At 38.0% G+C, this 19,349-nt stretch overlaps 1 protein-coding gene across 6 annotated transcripts in view; it reads left to right on the top strand.

Annotated features, from left to right (window-relative positions):
* Positions 1-16,785, top strand: part of LOC149003812 (SNF1-related protein kinase catalytic subunit alpha KIN10-like) — a 63,192-nt gene extending 46,407 nt beyond the window's left edge. For all 6 annotated transcript variants that reach the window (XM_089137353.1, XM_089137348.1, XM_089137351.1 and 3 more), the window contains 3 exons: positions 8,716-8,856; positions 9,390-9,629; positions 16,133-16,785. In XM_089137353.1, the coding sequence (XP_088993479.1) occupies positions 8,716-8,856; positions 9,390-9,629; positions 16,133-16,246 (495 nt within the window). In that variant the 3' untranslated portion in view covers positions 16,247-16,785. The remainder of the gene's footprint in view (positions 1-8,715; positions 8,857-9,389; positions 9,630-16,132) is intronic.
* The last annotated feature ends 2,564 nt before the right edge of the window (positions 16,786-19,349 follow it).

The following is a 19,349-nucleotide window of genomic DNA, read 5'->3' as shown; positions in this document are numbered from 1 at the left end:
CACTTGATAATTACATCTCAAAATTCAGGTTCAGGTACTCTTATCATCCCAACACAGTAAGAACTTAGCCCATATCAGAAATCAAAAGCACAAAATATATATAGTCATCAACATCATTCAACTAGAGTATAAGAAGATAGAATTATAAAACTGAAAAGAAAACTAGGAGATGCAATGCTTCCACACGAACTCCAGCCTTCCTCTGTAGCAGCTCTCTTCTCCTTCCCACACGAGCTCAGCTCTTCTGGTTCTCTTTCTATTCTGCCTCCAGCTCTCCACGTTCTTCTCTTTCTTCCTCTTTATTTTCCCCAATTTTCCCCTAATGATAAGGTAGAAATCTGGGCTGTAGGATTAGAACATTCCCTTTTGATATCTAAGGCTGAGAACATTCACGTATTTGCAAGAATAAGGTCCCCTTTAGTTAGCCCTTTTTAGTCATTTCCATGTGAACTCAATCTGGGAATATTCTGCTCCGTGATGCTGCAGCATCTCTACGGCAAAGTTAGAAGACATGTTCTTCTTCTCTTATGGGTCTTCACCTACAATGCCAAGAGAAAGGGGTTAATCAAATTCATCCATTAATTGAAGAGAAACTCATGCAAGAATGACATAAAGGACCTTCATAAGAGTAATGTTAAGACTCACTAAAACAACATCTAATGACAACTAACACTAAAACAAAGATAAAATACTCTTAAATCAAGCTATCTCAAGTATAAAATTACCAAACTTAACTCTATTTCATAGAATTATCACTACCTTTGTCTTTTAAGGTTGCCAAATTTTATATTCATCTATGCCATCCTCAAGTGCTGGAGAGTAGAGTATGTCTCATAGTAGGGATGACAAATGGGAGGGTCACCAATCCAGACAATTTCAAACAATTTTTAACTAATGTTTTAAACCATGGGGATAGCTTGCCTAATTAGTGCATCTTTCTTGGTTAAGGAAGCTGAGAGAGTAATTAATGAACTGGACGCTGGGTTGGCTAAACAAGTCATAATCTGCTCTAGGCTTCGTTAATTTAAATAATATAATTTTTTTTTTTTTTTTTTTTTTTTTTTTTTTTTTTTTTTTTTTTTTTTTTTTGTTGTGTTTTTTTTTTTTCCCCCCCCCCCTCTCATGTGATATGTTTTTTGTCACCCCTCTCCCCCCGTCCCCCCCCCCCCTTTGTGGTTCAAGGTGACATCGTTCTTTGTGTGATACAAGACCATGGTGGGAGATCTCGCTCGAGAGTGAGATCTCGCCACCCAGAAATACAGAGATCTCGACCGAGATGGCGAGATCTCGGTCGAGATATGCCAGAAAATTGGCGGTAGTCTCGGTAGCCCATCTCGGTGAGTTTTAGGGCTCTGGTTGGGCTGAAACTTGGTACTTAGCCTATTTAAGGCCTTTTGAACACATTGGTGGCCTTAGATTTGTGAGAAAATAACCCTAACTATGTCTCCTACGTCGACCCTATGTGTAAAACCGAAATTCTGTGTAATGCAAAGTTAGAGTCTTAGAGAATAGACAACATGTAATGTAATTATGTAAAGATATCAAGTAATTCAAGACTTCAAGTTAATGAGTTATCATTTATCAACCATCAAGTATCAAATACAAATATATAATAACATTACACATCAAGTATTCAAGAATCAAGTCAACAAGTGATCAAAGTTCAAACTTCAAACTATCAAAGATTCAAAGTAATAAATTGTTAAACACTTAAATGTCTTCAAAATTTTACAACCATAACTCCATAAGAATTAAGAAGATTACAACTTACAACTTACAACTTACAACTTACAACTTACAACTTACAACTTACAAGACTAAGAGTATCACTCAACATTCCGCATCAATTGATTCTGAACGGTGGCCACATATGACTCCCAAGTCAATTGATCACTGAAGTATGTCACATATCGGTTTATATGATCATTATATGTTTGCATGTCGAAATCTTTGGAGGAATAGCGATGCAGGATAACCGTCAATCATGGGTGGGTGAAAGAGCCATTGTTGTTGTTGTTGTTCATATAGTTGTTGAGTATTTGGGTACGGGTTTCTAAACCACTCATTTAACAACCCACCTTCACTCCCATATGCATACTCTCCAGGTGAAGGGTCTTGAGGAATAGTATGACCTCCATAAGAAGAATACCCACTGTAATCTGACCCGGTGCTGTGATCCCCATATTGGTACCCCGATGACAGGCTCTGCTGTTGTGAATCACTCTGATCTAGGCTCATGCTTCCCATGTTCAATTCAAGATCATGCATGCTTGCATCATCATTCGGTTGCCCTTGCTTTGATCTGCTCTTCCGACTCCTACTATAAGTCCGAGAGATAGGGGAACTGTGGCTCACATGTGTCGGATGACTCGGACTGGTGGAGGTGAGTCAGGTGACTCCCTTTGTTGACGCCGACTTCCACCGAAACACGACCAGCCTGACTGCCTCCATGACTCGAACTCGATGTTTGATTTGGGCCACTTGGCCGTCTGATATGAGTGGTATCATCGGCATCATCATCTGAATCCCCACTACTAGTTGTCACCTCAGTTGTTTGAAGTCGACCAGGTGGCTCCACAAATGGTACAGCTGATCCTTCTAATGCCGCTACAGCAGCCTGACCCTCATCAGAAGATAGGTGCTCAGCCACAGCATCTGGGCCCACAGCAGCAGCAATGGTAGGATCAGGCTGCCCTTCTGGCCCATCCAGCACTGGGCCACCTCGATCCCTAACCCACTGATATATGACATCATCTTCCTCATCTTCTGCGGGGGGCTCGTGGAATATATCAGTCAACTCAATCGGTTCACGATTGTCGTCATCTATATTATCTTGTATGTGCCCTACTCTCAATCTCATGTTGTAATGCACATACACCAAGTTCTCGAGCCTCTTACTCCCCAATCTGTTCCGTACCTTACTATGGATGAGCGAGAAGGTGCTCCAGTTCCTCTCGCAGCCAGAGGATGAGCAAGTCTGTGAGAGTACTTTAATTGCTATGTCCCTGAGATTTGGCGCACTAATTCCATATAGAAACCACCAGTCAACTGCATAACCAAAAATAAGAATGCATTAGGCAAGCAAATCTTTATATTTATATAACTTATCAGTTATCATTTATAAAGTTATAGACTTATAGTCTATAGACTTATAGACTTAATGACTTATAGAGTAGTAAACTATTTACCAGGATCAGTTTTTTTCCTAGTTGCAACTGCAAAGGCTTTCCAAAACTCCCAGAGGCATCCCTGAACTCCCTGATCTGTACACCAATTCATCAATTCTTCAATTATTGTATTATACTATTATCATGTATATGCTTAATGGCTAATGCACTAATGCAAGAAGTTGAAGAAACAATTGAATAAGTTCTCACCTCTCCATTAATTGTCCCTTGCATGATGGGATTTGACACAAGCTTCTCCACCACCTCTTGCACCGCAGTCATCAACTTTACATCAAGCCCCAGATCATTCTTGTAATGGTACTTTGGGTTGAGGTAGTAAGCTTGCATTGTGGAAATAAAAAATTTGGTTAGTGACTTAGTGATTTGGTTGTTTACTAACTTACTTGTTTATAAATTATAAGTTATAAGTTATAACAAATAAAGAATTTAAATTAAAGTATACAACAAAAACTTAAAGACTTAAAAGTGACTCACCAGCCAAGTGCAAAGGATGCATCAAGTGCATCTCCCATCTATTATCGATGATCCTCTCGTAGGATTTGAAGGTGCTAGGGGCAGCAGCTCTAACCAACTCTTTCATTTGCTGGAGGGCGGCATATATGTGGGGCATTGTGGGCTTCTTCTCCGAATCCACCATCCTTAAAACAAACACAATAGGCTCTATAATGCCCAGTGTCCTATTCAGCTGCCTCCAAAAGGAATCATCAGCAATGGTTTGTTGGGCTAGTCTTGCATCGGATGGCTAGATCCACGCCAACCAAACCACTCCTCACTTGCAAACATGTGCCGAAGACCCACCACTTTCTTCTGGAAGCTTTTCAGAGCTACATAGTTGGTGGCGAATCTAGTCAATCCAGGTCTGACTAGATCACCCTTACAGTGGTTCCTCATCATCTTCAGCACATAACCATGGTTATAAATAAAATTACTTACCCTTCTAGCCCTCTCAACCACAGTACTGATTGACTTTCTTTTCCCCAAGTCCTTCAACATAAGATCAATCGAATGAGCAGCACATGGTGTCCAAAAGAGGTGGATCCTGCTGCTCTTCTTCCTCATCAACATTTCACCAGCTTTTTTGAAGTTTGCACCATTATCTGTGACAATTTGGACCACATTCTTTGGCCCTACCTCGAGTACCACCTCCCTAAGAAGCTTGTAAAGGTAGTCAGCATCTTTGATCTTATCTGAGGCATCCACTGACTTGAGGAAGGATGTCTTTCCATTGCAGCTCACCATGAAATTAATGATGGACTGTCTAGTAGGACCAGTCCATCCATCAGCCATCACAGTAACACCATATGTACTCCATTGTTCTTTTAATGATTCAATGTATTCATCCACCTCCTGCTTTACCTTGGGTAAATATTTATTCATTACTTCCCAAGCTGTTGGGCCTTTAACCCCTACACCTGCCCTAGCAACTGCATTGATCATCCCCTGATAGTATGGTGTTTTGGCTACATTGGGTGCAATGTTGTTATAGAGCATGAATTTGCTGATTGATAACCTAGCTTCCTCCTCCCTACTGTGTTCTCTACCTCCAGCAAACATATAGGGAATGCTTCTTTGATAGATGTCTTGTTGGTTGAAGAGGGAGGGGTCTTGGTCAAATGTGGAATCATAATGTGTAGTCTTCCTCCTCCTCCTTTCGGTCCTCTCAGTCTCAGTTCCCTGAAAACTATGTCTAGGTGGCATGGATGCCCCTGACCACGAACCACCTGCTCCCCTTGTTTGTTCATATTGCCTCACACTATCAACATGTAAGGACTGTCTGCTGCTAGCTTCCATTGCAGCCTTCATCTGTCTCCATTCGGCTCGTGACTCAACACCCATAACCCTCCTCCTCTCTTCATCATCGCTTGATTCCTCATCAACATCAAGAGTAGGTCTAGATAGCACTATATCCTCAAATTCCCTTTGCTTTTGTGCCATCTCTTCCTTTTTTTGTTTCCCTCCCCTTAAAGTTGCTGCAATTGTTTTTTGGACTTCATAAGGAACCCTGGGACACTTGGCAACATCTTTATAACCACCAGCCAAATGTTGCTTTAATCCGGTTGAACCACCAGAATTCAAAGTCTTGAGGCAATACTTGCATCGGGATTTCTTCTTGTCAGCAGTCAGTGGATCCCCATGTTGCCAAGCAATGTCCTGAGTCCCACTACCAGTGCCGCCACTCCCACTAGTTGCCATTTAAGATTCAAATGTACAGCACCTGAAAGTCTGAAATACATACATGAATCATGAATATTCCCAAATAATCATTAGAATAATTTTTAGATACATAAAAACATGTAAAAACAATTTATAAAACAACAAAACACACACTTTGTTCTAAGATAACATATATACACTGCTCAAACAAACATGTTAGTATTTTTAAAATAAACTACATAATATGAGCATCATTTTAAAAAAAAAAACAGATAAATTTTTAATAACATATTATTTTTTATAATTATTTTATGTAAAAATAATTTATAAAACAACAAAACACACACTTTGTTCTAAGATAACATATATACAATGCTCAATAAGACATGTTTGTATTTTTAAAATAAACTACATAATATAAGCATCATTTTAAAAAAAAAAAACAGATAATTTTTTAATAAAATATTATTTTTCATAATTATTTTATTTAATTATTTAAATAAAAAAATACAGCAAGCATGATAATCAAAATATTAATACATGAGATTGTAGCCCTCTAAATGTAGTTTAACATAAATAATAATCACATTCATATCATAAGTATTTATTTATAATCTTTAATTTTAATTTTTTAGATAATATATTTTTTAAATACGAAAATTCAAAAAAAAATTAATAACAGAAAATTAAATTTTTTTTCCATGAAAGTGTAGATCTAAGCTTGAACATCAACATATATTTATATCACACTCATACAATCATTGTAGAACCTTGTATTTGAAAAAAATCAAATTTGGGGGAAAATCTTACATTTCTTGAAGATCCCTTGAAATATGCTTGAATCACTACAAATATGCTTCAATTTCTTGTTGTAGATGAGTTGATGATGTTGCTATGTTGAATCCCCAACAAATTCCGGCCAAATTCCGGCCAAAAATGAAGTTTTCCGGCCAAATATGGGCTTCCAGCGAGTTAGAGGAGAGAGAGAGGCTCAAGAGAGGCGAGAGATGCCTCTCTCGAGCGAGATAGGGGCTTTTAAAAGCCCCTAAAGTGTGAAAAATTCTCCCGTTGGCGAGATCTCGCCGAGATATGCGATTCTCGCAGATCTCGCCAGAGATCTCGTCTCGCCTTTCTAAAAAGGCGAGATATCTCGCGAGATCTCGCCGAGATCTCCCCCCCCCCCCCCCCCCACAAAAAAGCCGCCCCCCCCCCCGGACTGGTATTGCCCTTGGGGTGAGAACACATGTTATGCTAGGTTTTTGACACTTCATGAATTTCCCTTTTGATGTAACTCCGAATCTAGGGTTAGGGGTAATTTAGTAAATTCCCCATATTCCTAGGGCTGCACAGGATATCCAGCAAAAGGGGAAGGAAGCTTAGGGTTTGATGGTACTCAGTGTCAGTGAGACCCTAAAACTCTGGGGTAGGAGGTGGGTCGGATCTGAATTTCAGAACTTAGGGTTTATAGATGTTAAAATTCTGCAGAATTTCTTAAAGAAGAAGACAAGGCCAAATTCTGAACTTGATTGGCAGGTTTTAAGTTCCAAAGGGTGGGCGACCTAAGTGGAGTGAGAAGGGAGGTTTAAGGGACTAGTAAAAGGAAGCTGCAGGGGGGGGGGTTTCTAAAGTAGCTATAGGGAAGGAGGAGAGGGAAGGAGACCTGTGGGTGTTACGGGTGGTGGGGAAGGGCTGGGAGGCTCGTAGGGCCTAATGGGAATGATTAAGGGAGTTGTAGGGGTGGGGAGGGACTGCTGATAGCAGTGCAGTGGGGATGGGGGACTGCGTGCAGAACAGGGAAGGGGCAGGGGTATGATGCGATGGCTTAGGGAAGGTGGGGAGCTTTTGGACTTACCAGTAAACTGAAGGGACTTGCTGGAACTGCTGCTGGAGTGCTTGAAGAAGAAAAAGAGAATAAGAAACTACAGAAACACTGTCACAAGCCCAGCTGCATGTAACCCATCTCAGGATCCCACGACTTCTCTCAAGTCCATGCTTTCAACCCAATTTTTCATTCGGAAAAATCTGAAAATTACAATGCAAGAAGAGGCTATTTATGGTCTAAAAATAGAGGGCTTTGACTGGGGTTGGGATTCCCTAATAGATAATGATAAGAACCTATGAATCGAATGATAAACTGATATTATTTAATTGATAGAATAATGAAAAACAATGATAAACTGGTTACAATGGTGCCAGTCACCCCCAAAGCACATTGCTGCTCCTCAGCCTACGGCTGCCCAAACACTCACATAAATAATCCTTAACTACTACTCACATCTTATCCCTATTTATAACCCCTAATCAACCTTAATCTCCCCAAATCTCTCTCATTCAGTAGTAAATGTTGTGCAATATTCTGCCTGTCCCCAAATCTCTCTTATTCAGTAGTAACTATTATGCAATATTCTGCAAATCATTCACAATATTTTGCCTGTCCCCAAATCCTTCTTATTCAGTAATAAATATTTTGAAAATCATTCTCTATTCAGCAACCTCCTTCTCAGGACCATATCTTATTGCCTTCCCTAGCTGCTGTTCGTCAAATCCAGCTTTCTTCTTGTGCTTGTGAGAATACACATGAGATATGAGGGGCCTATCAGATAAGGATCCTAACTCTAGACTATCACACTAAAAAAGGAATCAAATTACTACAAGATCAAAACCCTAGGATTGGAATCTTGTTGAGACACTTAACTTGGGACTCCAGCAAACAACTTTCAAATAAAATATACTCTAAAATATAAGAACTTGGCTTGAATAAGGAATCTTATCTTCTTCCAACTGACTTCCTTCTAAGGATTTGGACACTTCATCTATCAAAATTGAGTAACCCGAATAGAAAAACTAAAGTAGTTCCATGACCTATTGAGTGTATTCTATCAAGGCCCAAATGAATCCTAGAAGGGGATGGAAAATTACCAAAATGCCCCTAGGGTATCGGCCAGCTTTAAGAAGCTTCTTTGGGTCTAGATTTTTGGCCCCCTTTTTTTTTTTTGGGGGGGGGGGGGGAACCTGCTTACATCACCTTTGTTGCATTTTCCTCTTCTTTTTATTTGAATATGCGTATATGCTTTGTTTCTTATATGTTGGTTCTCTCATATTTGTTCATTACTCGCATTATCATTGCATATTTAAGGAGATTGATTTTATGTTGCTTCTATGAGGATAAATTATATAAAATTACTAGTGCTATGTTACATATGTTGCACATGCTGGGTGCCCCTCCAACCCCTTGAGTAACCTTGTTGCCTTAACAACCATTTGAAGCTTTTGTATTTGTTTGCTTTCTTAGACCATTGTTTCCTTTGGTGCATTATCTTTGTCACCAGCTTTTACATATTCATCGATTGATACTGATTATATTTATTTCCAGGAATGCAATTTAACACGTATGCATCCTGGTGAAGTTGCATCTTCTGCCATTGGGCATCGCCTGCCGGGATATATGGAGCATCAGGGTATTGGCTTGAGAAACCAGTTCCCTGTTGAGAGAAAATGGACTCTTGGACTTCAGGTTGAACTTTTTCCATTAATACTAGATATGTGGTTACAGACTGGTAGTTATCTTTGCCAAATACGTCACATCTCTCTAAGCAGTTGGCTTATAAATGATTGAAAATCAATCCTTGTCATAAGATCTAGTAAATTAATGGAGAAAGTTCTCCTACACCCATCGAGTAGGATTTAGCCACCTGTCTAGGATTATTTAAACCCCCTGCCCTCTAGGGCAAATGCACCTACACCAAATGGTTTGGACTCGATGTTGTGTGCACCTTGTTAAGACCATTTGAAAGAGAAGGGGGGGGGGTAAGAATTTCTCTCTGACTTGTTCTACCCTCTAAATCATTTATTGAACTAGTGTATAGCACACCTATCTGAAAATATTGCTGCCCTAGGGTATCTATCTCTTGATTGGTTTGGTGATTTCAATCCTATAATATTTAATTATATTGGAGAGCGATTGCCTCATCTACTCCTTAAAACATGTATGCTAGTCTTGTTTCTTATTTGTTGTTAATAACTACTCATTGGTTCACTGTTGGACAGTCTCGTGCTCATCCTCGTGAGATAATGACTGAGGTTTTGAAGGCTCTTCAAGCATTGGAGGTGTGTTGGAAAAAAATTGGTCACTACAACATGAAGTGTCGGTATCTTCGGTTTCCAGGGAGTTCTGAGGGCATGGTCAACAGGGTGGTGCATGGTAACCATTACTTTTCAGATGACACTGCAATTGTTGAGAATGATGTTGGTACTAGGCAAACAAATGTAATCAAGTTTGAGTTGCAGGTATGCCACATTCTCTGTACCCTTTGTGCTTAGTGGTACAATTATTTGTGGGCTTTTGCCTTTTTTTTCCCGAGTAGCTTATGTTTTTATATTTGAGGCCTTGTCAATTGGACTTATGTGGTGTATACCCAAAAAAATATTTAGTAAAGGGCACTAGATTGAGGGATCATGTTAGGTAGCCCCTTGCTAATGTAGCCCTAGATTGTAGAGGTTCGACTAAGGGCCAGCTTTCTAGGATCTCAACTCAAAAAAGTAAGGGTTTAGGGTTTTAAGATTTTTGGGCTATTTGATTGAGATACATAGGAACATAAATTATACTGGTTGGATAGTTTTTGAGAGATGTAGAGTAATGGGGTATGTGGGTGGATGGGACAGGTTCTTGGGATACAGGATGAAAAGTTATTGGAATAGGGTGAAATTTGGAGAAACTTAGTTAATGGCAAATAGGGATGACCCATAAAGTTTGGGACCGTTACACTTTTTAAACTTAGCATAAAGCTTTTCATTTCTTAAAGTTTGTAGAACTGCTCTTAAATGCTCCTCGTGTTATTCTTTACTCGTTGAATATATCAATATATCATCGATAAAGACAATAACATACTGATCCAGGACATTATGGAACACCCTATTCATTAATTCCATAAAGGATGCCGATGCATTAGTCAACCAAAAAGGCATAACAAGAAACTCATAATGTCCATATCTAGTCTTCTTCTCTTACCCTCAATTGTTGATAACCTAACCTCAAGTCAATCTTAGAGAATACCTTTGCTCCTTGTAGTTGATCGAACAGGTCATCAATCCTAGGTAAGGGGTACTTGTTTTTGATAGTGACTTTGTTCAACTCCCTATAGTCAATGCACATTCTGAATGGCCCATCATTTTTCTTCACAAATAGGACTGGGGCTCCACAAGGAGATACACTAGGTCTTATGAATCCCTTATCCAACAGTTCTTGCAATTGTTCTTTCAATTCCTTCAGTTCTTTTGGAGCCATTCTATATGGGGCTTTAGATAATGGAGTTGTACTAGGGATAAGTTTGATGACAAATTCCACTTCTCTTTCTGGTGGTAACCCTAATAAGTCTTCTTGAAAGACATCAAGAAATTCTTTCACCACTGGTACTTCAAAAAGAGAGATGAACATTTAATTACTTTCAAAAGTGGATAGCATAAAAGCCAAATAGATTTCTTCCTAACTAGAAGAACTGATAGATTGTTGTGCAAGGATTGCAAGGTGATACCGGGGGAAAGCTTAACTGCACAACATAGACTTGTAGTCTTGGATATATGCTTAGTCCCAAGAACACATAAAAGGTCCAAGGTAAACTATCCCAGAATTAGATGGTGGAATTCGAAAGGAGAGTACTCTAAATCCTTCGTTAATGAAGTAGTCAAACAAGGAAAATGGGATTTTAAAGGGGATACCAATGCAATGTGGAATGAGATGGCTATGTGTATTAAGAAGGTGGCTAAAGATGTTCTAGGTGAATCAAAAGGAAAGATCCATTCTTATAGAGAGACGTGGTGGTGGGATAGTGAGGTTCAAGTTGCCATTAGGAATAAAAAAGCTAGTTTTAAGACATGGCAAAGAACTAAGGATGTTGAGGATCTTCGAAGGTATAGGTTGGATAGAAATGAAGCTAAGAAAATTGCGGGAAAAGCAAGGGAAAGGAAGTATGAAGAGTTATACAATAAGTTGGGCACCAAGGAAGGGGAGAAATCTATTTATAAGATAGCTAAGATGAGGGATAGGAAGAGTAGAGATCTTGACCATGTTAGATGTATTAAAAATGAAGATGGTAAAGTATTAGTTAGTGAGGAGGACATTAAGAAAAGATGGGAAACTTATTTCTGTAGTTTACTGAATGAGCATTCTCCAAGCACTTATGTTTCGGACGATTACACTTTTCACCAAGGCACCAGTGTCCGAACTTATATACGTAGAATTTCGATGTCCGAAGTAAAAGAAGCTTTAAGGAGAATGAAACTCGGCAAGACACAAGGTCCTGATGAAATCCCAATTGAAGTATGGAAGAGCTTAGGAATCCATGGACTAGTTTGGTTGACTAAGTTGTTTAATAAGATTATGAGCACAGGGAAAATGCCAGATGATTGGAGGAGAAGTGTTGTGGTTCCAATTTACAAAAATAAAGGAGATATTCAAAGTTGTAATAACTATAGAGGCATTAAATGGATGAGCCATACGATGAAATTATGGGAGAGAATAATTGAAACCCGTTTGAGATACTTAACTACAGTTACGGAGAACCAATTTGGGTTTATGCCGGGAAGATCTACTACAGAGGCTATTTACTTAATTAGGAGACTTATAGAAAGGTATAGAGAATGTATGAAAGACCTTCATATGGTATTTATTGACCTAGAAAAAGCTTATGATAGAGTCCCTAGAGCGTTAATTTGGCAAGTACTAGAGAAAAGATGTGTTGCAAGTAAATATATAGATATAGTTAAGGATATGTATGATGGTTCGATGACTAGTGTTAGAACAGTGGGGGTACAGAGTAATGAATTCCCGATAATAGTTGGGCTACATCAAAGATCAACTTTAAGCCCATATCTATTTGCACTGGTAATGGATGAATTAACCAAAGACATTCAAGATGAGGTCCCCTGGTGTATACTTTTTGCGGATGATATTGTGTTGATTGATGAGACTCAAGTGGGGATGAATACCAAATTAGAATCATGGAGAGTAGCTTTGGAATCAAAAGGCTTTAAACTTAGTAGATCGAAGACAGAATATCTAGTTTGTAATTTTAGTCATGATCGGGCAGATGATGAGGTGGTGATACTTGACGATAAAGAGATTCCTCAGAGTGATTGTTTTAGGTACCTAGGTTCAATCATAAGTAAAAGAGGTGATTTAGAGGATGATGTTTCCTAAAGAATTAAAATAGGGTGGATGAAGTGGAGAGGTGCGTCCGGGGTCTTATGTGATCGGCGTATTCCATTAAAGCTTAAAGGAAAATTTTATAGGACCGTTGTTAGACCAGCTATGATGTACGGTGCAGAGTGTTGGACTGTTAAAAAGAATCATATAGATAAACTCAGTGTAGCAGAAATGAGGATGCTAAGATGGATGAGTGGCAAAACTAGGATGGATAAGATTAAAAACGATCATATTAGAGTTGGTCTGGGAGTTGCTCCTATAAGTGATAAGCTTAGAGAAAGTCGTTTGAGGTGGCACGGCCACGTTCAACGGAGACCTATAAATGCTCCTGTTCGGAGAAGTGATATAATCCATATTGAAGGAACTAGAAGAGCTAGGGGTAGACTTAAGATAACCTTAGGAGAAGTGGTGAGAAAGGATATGTATAGCTTAGGCCTTGTATCTAGCATGGCCTCGAACAGAACTGATTGGAGGGCAAGAATCCATGTAGCCGACCCCATTTAGTTGGGACAAGGCTTATTGTTGTTGTTGTTGTTTCTCGGCTCGATAGATAATTTGATAAGCCAATGATTTCTTTTCCGTGTTTCAGAATAAGGTTAACCAACATAAATTGGATTGAATTTTGCAGTTTTTTCTTTTGCAGTACCTAGACGTGACATGAACATGAAGGAGGTTCAAGAATCAGTTTTGTTTTAGAAGGGCTAAAATCACTTATTTTGGTTGGGTTAACTATTGTTTCATTAATTTTTTGAAATAGAAAATCAACTCGTATCAATCATTCAAATTTGTTGAATTGAAAATGGAATAAATATAATAAAATAAATATAAAAGGATAAAATGAATAAAATTAAGTAGACTAAAAAAAATATATCTATATAAATAACCAACTCGAATTAGCATCTATGACAAACACTTGTGACTAAGTTGATTGAAACCAATAAAAAAAAATCCATATTTTAGGCCCATTAAGTTGGCCAATACAAAATAAATCCAAGGAATTAGAGAAGACTATTTTTAAGGAAGGAATCCCAATTTGGTGACGATTCTACATCACTAGGACTAAAATAGAAACTAGGACTAGAGTTACTATTCACATTTACTGTTCACGTGATCAGTAACTTCAGCTGTCCTATTGGAATTTCAACTTCCAAGTAAGACTTAAACAGAAGAATTTATAGGCTAATTAAAAATTAAACTAACCTGAGCCTAAACCGACCATTTTAGCTGCTGGTTGGGGGTCCCCCAAAACCTGCCCTATGCCTAACGTGGCTGGTATAACTGAGGCTTTTTTTTTTTTTTTTTTAACACCAACACCCCAGCTGTCACGCTTGAGGGTGCCTAATGTACCAAATCCCTTCTACTTTCTACTCGTAGAAGATCAATTCGATTCATTGCATGAAATATAGAATCCCTAAACTATGTTGAATAAACCCTCTAACTTGTTACGCGTTAGATGTAATTTGTCATTCTTTAACCCTAGGTCTAGCATGCATTATCCACTGTTACATGCATGAAGACATACGACAAAATTCATGAATGTTGGACAGGCATTCAGACATTAAGAACAAAATTGAAGAAAGCGAAAAGTAGATGATTGTATTGCATGAAATAGAGAAATCAATAAATTAATTCTTGTAAGGATCCATCTACACCCGGGCAACATAAATTTAGAACATTGTAGGAGGAGGAGAAGAAGAGGTTAAGGGAAACATCACTCTAAAGGAAGAAGAACTCCTGCCCAGGCAGCAGGTCCTCCACGAACTAGTAACTCTTTCTCCCAAAATATCTCCAGCAGCTCTTCCTCTATGAAATTCGTCCCCTATGGCTGGAGTTTGCTTCCCTTTTATAGAGTTATTTCCTAGATTACATTGGATATGATTCCTTGACTTAATCTAATACAATTTGAAACAAACTCTAATTTGCTAATCTGAATCAACCAAACAAGTGCTTGGCTAGATGGCATATGAAAGGGGCTGCCTTTGAGAGCTGAAATGCATGATCCCACTATTGGATTTGAATAGCAAGAAATCACGAACCTCTGTCCAAAAATCAGACGATCGGACGCTAGATGACCACCTGATGGACTTGATCGAAACTGGACAGAGCACACTCAGAAATGGGAATTTTCCCTCTTCCTTCTCTGAATAGGATCCAAGTAGGAAGGTAGAGCTCCAAGTCTTGTGGATTCCAAACTCCTTTAAAGTCTCCTGGCCGATTCTCTTTCATGTGCCAAAAATACCCTTCACAATTTGGTTGGTGAAGTCTTGCTCCAAACAAATCCTAGTTGTTGAAGCAGCCCAAATACTGAGATGATTCACTACAAGCACATATAATAAATTTAAATAAGGATCTTCCAAGATAAATATAAATTACTAAAATTACTTAAATTCAAAGAGAGAGAGAGAGGGTATTTGATGTTCACTTATATGCAATATTAGTGTCAAATGATATAAAATGATTGCGAACACATGAAAATGTAACCAATCAAGTATTCAAAATAGTGTGAATGAAATGAACTTGTCATTAGCAAAAATAAGTCATTTATGGATATTATTGGAAGATCTAATTTTATGATACCTGATATATTTTTCAGCACGGTTTAGGATTTAGGGTTTTGCTGCAACACGGTAAATATACCATAGGCTGGATTACCTTCATGAGAGCTTGGCTTTTTTCATATATTGGGTCTTAAGTGCCAACTGAACTATTGTGTGCCCAGAAAAAGGGCTACATGGGATTACTTGGTCAGGTGGACCAACCATAAACCAGCGTACATGTGTGCCACGTTTTGAGCTGATGGTCCTGGGTGATATGAGATCCCATGTCTAAAACTTAACTTCTAAACCCCAATTTCCTCTCTTGAATCCTAAACATGGAATTCGAGGTTGTTCTTTCAAGATCTTGATGCATTTGGTCCTAGTCCGAAGGCTAAATCAAAGTGGTTGGAAACTAAATACAGTTTGCATGTTTATTAAGAGGTTAAGCCTATAGGAAATGGTGCCTCAGTTGGACTAAGCTGCAGGGAATGGCTTTGACATTGAATGTTTTGTCCATGAAATTATCAAGACTTGGGTCTTCTGAAAATGATCAGGTAAATCAATTGTGACTTGGATATAGTCCTCCCTTTTGCTTTACTGGTCAAATATAATTGAATTCTCTACAAATGATAATGCATTTTCATGGTATAGAATTGTTCATATGAATGATAAAAGGAAAATGTGGTGCCATGATTTTCAAGTTGTGACTGGAGCCTACTTTGCTGTTGGCCGTAAATCTAGTTAAAACCCATTTTGGCAAACAATGTTTTTGCAAATGACTAATGTCTCTCATCATGCTTTGATAATTTGAAATTAGTGGAAAAAATGCAAAATTACTGCTTTTATTATGATAACTATAATATGATAAAGAGAAGAACTTTGCCTATGCCAGCTCCTCCTGTGAGAGCTCTTTCGGTAGGAACACTTACTTTGTGGTGATAATTTAGTTCTAGATTTTGTAGCAGGAGTTTCTCAAGAATTCTGATTGGTTTAATGTGCATGTATAGCTCTATAAGACTCAGAATTCTGATTGGTTTAATGTGCATGTATAGCTCTATAAGACTCGTGAGGAGAAGTATCTGCTTGATCTGCAGAGGGTGAATGGACCTCAGTTTCTCTTCCTGGATCTCTGTGCTGCTTTTCTTGCTAAACTTCAGGTCCTGTGACGACTGGAGATTTACCCAGGAAGGTCATACGATGCTTGTGAATAATTGCGGACATTGTATATTCTGATTGGTGATTCATATTTTGAGCTATCCTCAGGTCGCAGGCATGCTTTGTTTGCCTATAGACTCATGAGCTCAGGGTCAACGTCTTTTAATTGTTATTTAACTTTGTTAATTCTAACCCCCAAAAAAAAGAAGAAAAAAAACTTTGTTAATTAATGTCAAAGAGTGTGACCATTGAGATTCGCAAGAGAAACATGATTTAGTGTACATCAAAGTTATTCTTCTTTTCTTGAATGTTATTATTTGAAAGATAGAGGGTAATGGATTAGACAGGATAAAGTGAAGTACTAGGAATTGGCGGTTGTTTTATCAAGAATAAGATGAGTTGATATGCTCCCGAAAATAAATGATGGTTTATGAAAGCTTTCTTACCACAACGGATATCATTCTGCGGTTCAATTTTGAGTTTTAACATTCCAGTGATCATGAAGGTTTCCCACCAAGTTCCAAAATCTGCTCGCCTAAAAACTGGACAGCAAGCACGGCCAGGATTTTGCTTTTCGTTTCGAACCCAACCCACCCATTCCTTTCTTATTTCCCCCCTTTGGGTTCTACTTTTTCATCAAATGTTAATTTATGTTTCAGAAACGATAACAGAAATGCATACAACTACTATAAACAAACGCAGCAGTTTCCTCCAAAAAATGAAGTATTCCAAAACCAGAACCCAGGTTTTAGGTTTTCATTTTTTTTTTCCTGTGCTCGAATTGCAGATCCGATGCTTCAATGTTGTAATTTCCCCCCTTCCCCCCCCCCCCCCCCCTGTTACCTCCCCTCTTAACAGACAAATAGCACTTACACCCCTCTAAAGCCTTACCCCCTCTTAGTCGGATAATATCACTGACCTCCCATCTTACCTGGCAAATATATCAAATACCTCCCCTCTGTTAACTTTCTCGGTTAAATTTAATTTTGACCGTTAAATATTTTTCTAAAACCCCAAACTACCCTTGGCTAAAAACTTGACATATCCTTAAATTGACTTTTTTGGAACTCATATAAGACGCAAATGCAAACCATCATCTTTTTTGTTTAAAAATGACTTGAGTCAAATCTCAGGGATCTAAAAATCTAAGCACTTGTTTGACAACTCACCCAAAAAATATTTCTAGTGTTTCTTACTTCAAAAAAAGATAGACATTTTGAGTTTGGACTTCAGAACCAGCTTACAATTGTATGATTTGCCTTTCAAAGAAAGATATGCTTTAATACTAAAGGGATCAGCTTAGCTAGACCGATTGTTGGGGGATCTACACTTCAAAAATAAACTAAAGTGAATAGAGTACCATTAGGAAGAAGGGGGTAAGGATTTTATCCTTAGGAATCGTGGTTGCAACCCTAGCCCTTCCTACTTCCATGGAGCTTCTAAGAGTATTGGATCAACTAATTAAAAAGCATTTATACCAAAGAAATAATTGAATAAATAATTCTTTAATTAGAGAAAAAAGATAATCACAATCCAACCCACAACATTTATAACAATAGGGCCCATAGGATGGATCCCATCTCGACCGAGGAAAAAGGTGGGGTGAGGAACATCCTGTCGATGATTTGATAATTTTCCAAAAGGTGGACCTTCTTTATAACTATTCTACGAGGGGATAAAAACTAAAAAGCATAACACTAATTTCTATCTTCTTTTCCTTGGGTGCAGACAGAATGATGTTTGTTGCAATAAATAAGGGACTATTTGGTTACTTGAATCTGAAGATTTCAAAAATCTAAAGATTTTAAATTTATAAATTTCAAATCCATGGAGTCGTGGTTCATAAAATTAACTGTTTGGTTAGCCTCGATCTTTGGAATGAAACCTGTAAATTTGTCTTAAAAAGAATTTATGGAGTCATAGTTCAAATGTTTTACGCTTTTATAGTAGGGATGAAATCTATGGATTTCACCTCATACCCATAAATCTACAGATTCACGTTTTTAGTGCAAAAAAGTGAATCTCTAGATTTCATGAATCTAGGGATTCACACGACCGAAACAGGCCCTAAAGATAATAAACACAAAAATGGATACTATGTATTCCTAAGTAATAGAAGGAGTTTTCTTCACATTTATTAATTAACAGGTGGAAGCCATTGGTTACTTTGGAAAGAGAATTAGTTGCGAGGGATTCATTTTTTTCAAATGAATGAATAATCACCATGCCTAACCCTCAGGCTCACTATCATATGGAAGTTAAGTTAAAGGTCAAAGTACACTAATCTGGGATTGTGAAGGTATATATGTCCCTGTCATAGACAATTGATAGCATTTTTCTATTGTTCTGTGGTATCCTCCATGCTCCATTCGAGTGCCTCAGATAAGGCATTTTCCATCTGAAAGAATCTGAACTGTTGAATGAAAACAATAAACATCAATTGCTGTAAATTTGAAGATTTTCATCAGATTTTTACTACAAATTGTTTCACATAGTTTAATGGTCTAAAGATTTTTAACTGTTTCTTCTTGAATTGTTTTGTTTTATTTTATAATAAAATCATCAACCCTGAAAGAAACATACTAACATATACTTAGTCAAATTTTTATCTCATACAAACTATCATAAGTGACTTCTCCCCCCCCTTTTTAAACGATCCCCAAGTGACTTCACAGCACAAGTTTTGCAAATTCCACTCGCCCACTCAACTTACGAAATGTTTGCTTGGTCTTATGTCATATAGACTAGATATTCCTTGATCAGAATTAATGGATAGTTCGATAGTTAAAATAGACCCTAAATACCTAATGTATGCACTAACAATTCGTGGGAATCTATTATCTTTGAGATTGACATACATTTAATGTAAAGCTTTCATGCTCGAAAGTGACATAATCTCAAATTTGAGATTAACATTTGAAGCATCATTGATCCTATTCAGACTATATTTCTTTAGGATTTATTTTTTGAAATGTCTCCAAATTGTTGGGGTGGAAGATAATTGTGTAGAGACTGAGAAGAGTTAGCCCATCGACTCATATCTGCTATAGGTATTCCCAGATTCCCTGGAATCAAAATAGCTAGGATTGCCTCGGAAATCAATCATCTCTTTTT

This window comes from Hakea prostrata, chromosome 10, assembly GCF_041222555.1.
Source record: "Hakea prostrata isolate BN-2017 chromosome 10, UWA_Hpros_2, whole genome shotgun sequence".
In the NCBI taxonomy this organism is placed as follows: Eukaryota; Viridiplantae; Streptophyta; class Magnoliopsida; order Proteales; family Proteaceae; genus Hakea; species Hakea prostrata.
This window is presented reverse-complemented; position numbering and strand designations above follow the sequence as displayed.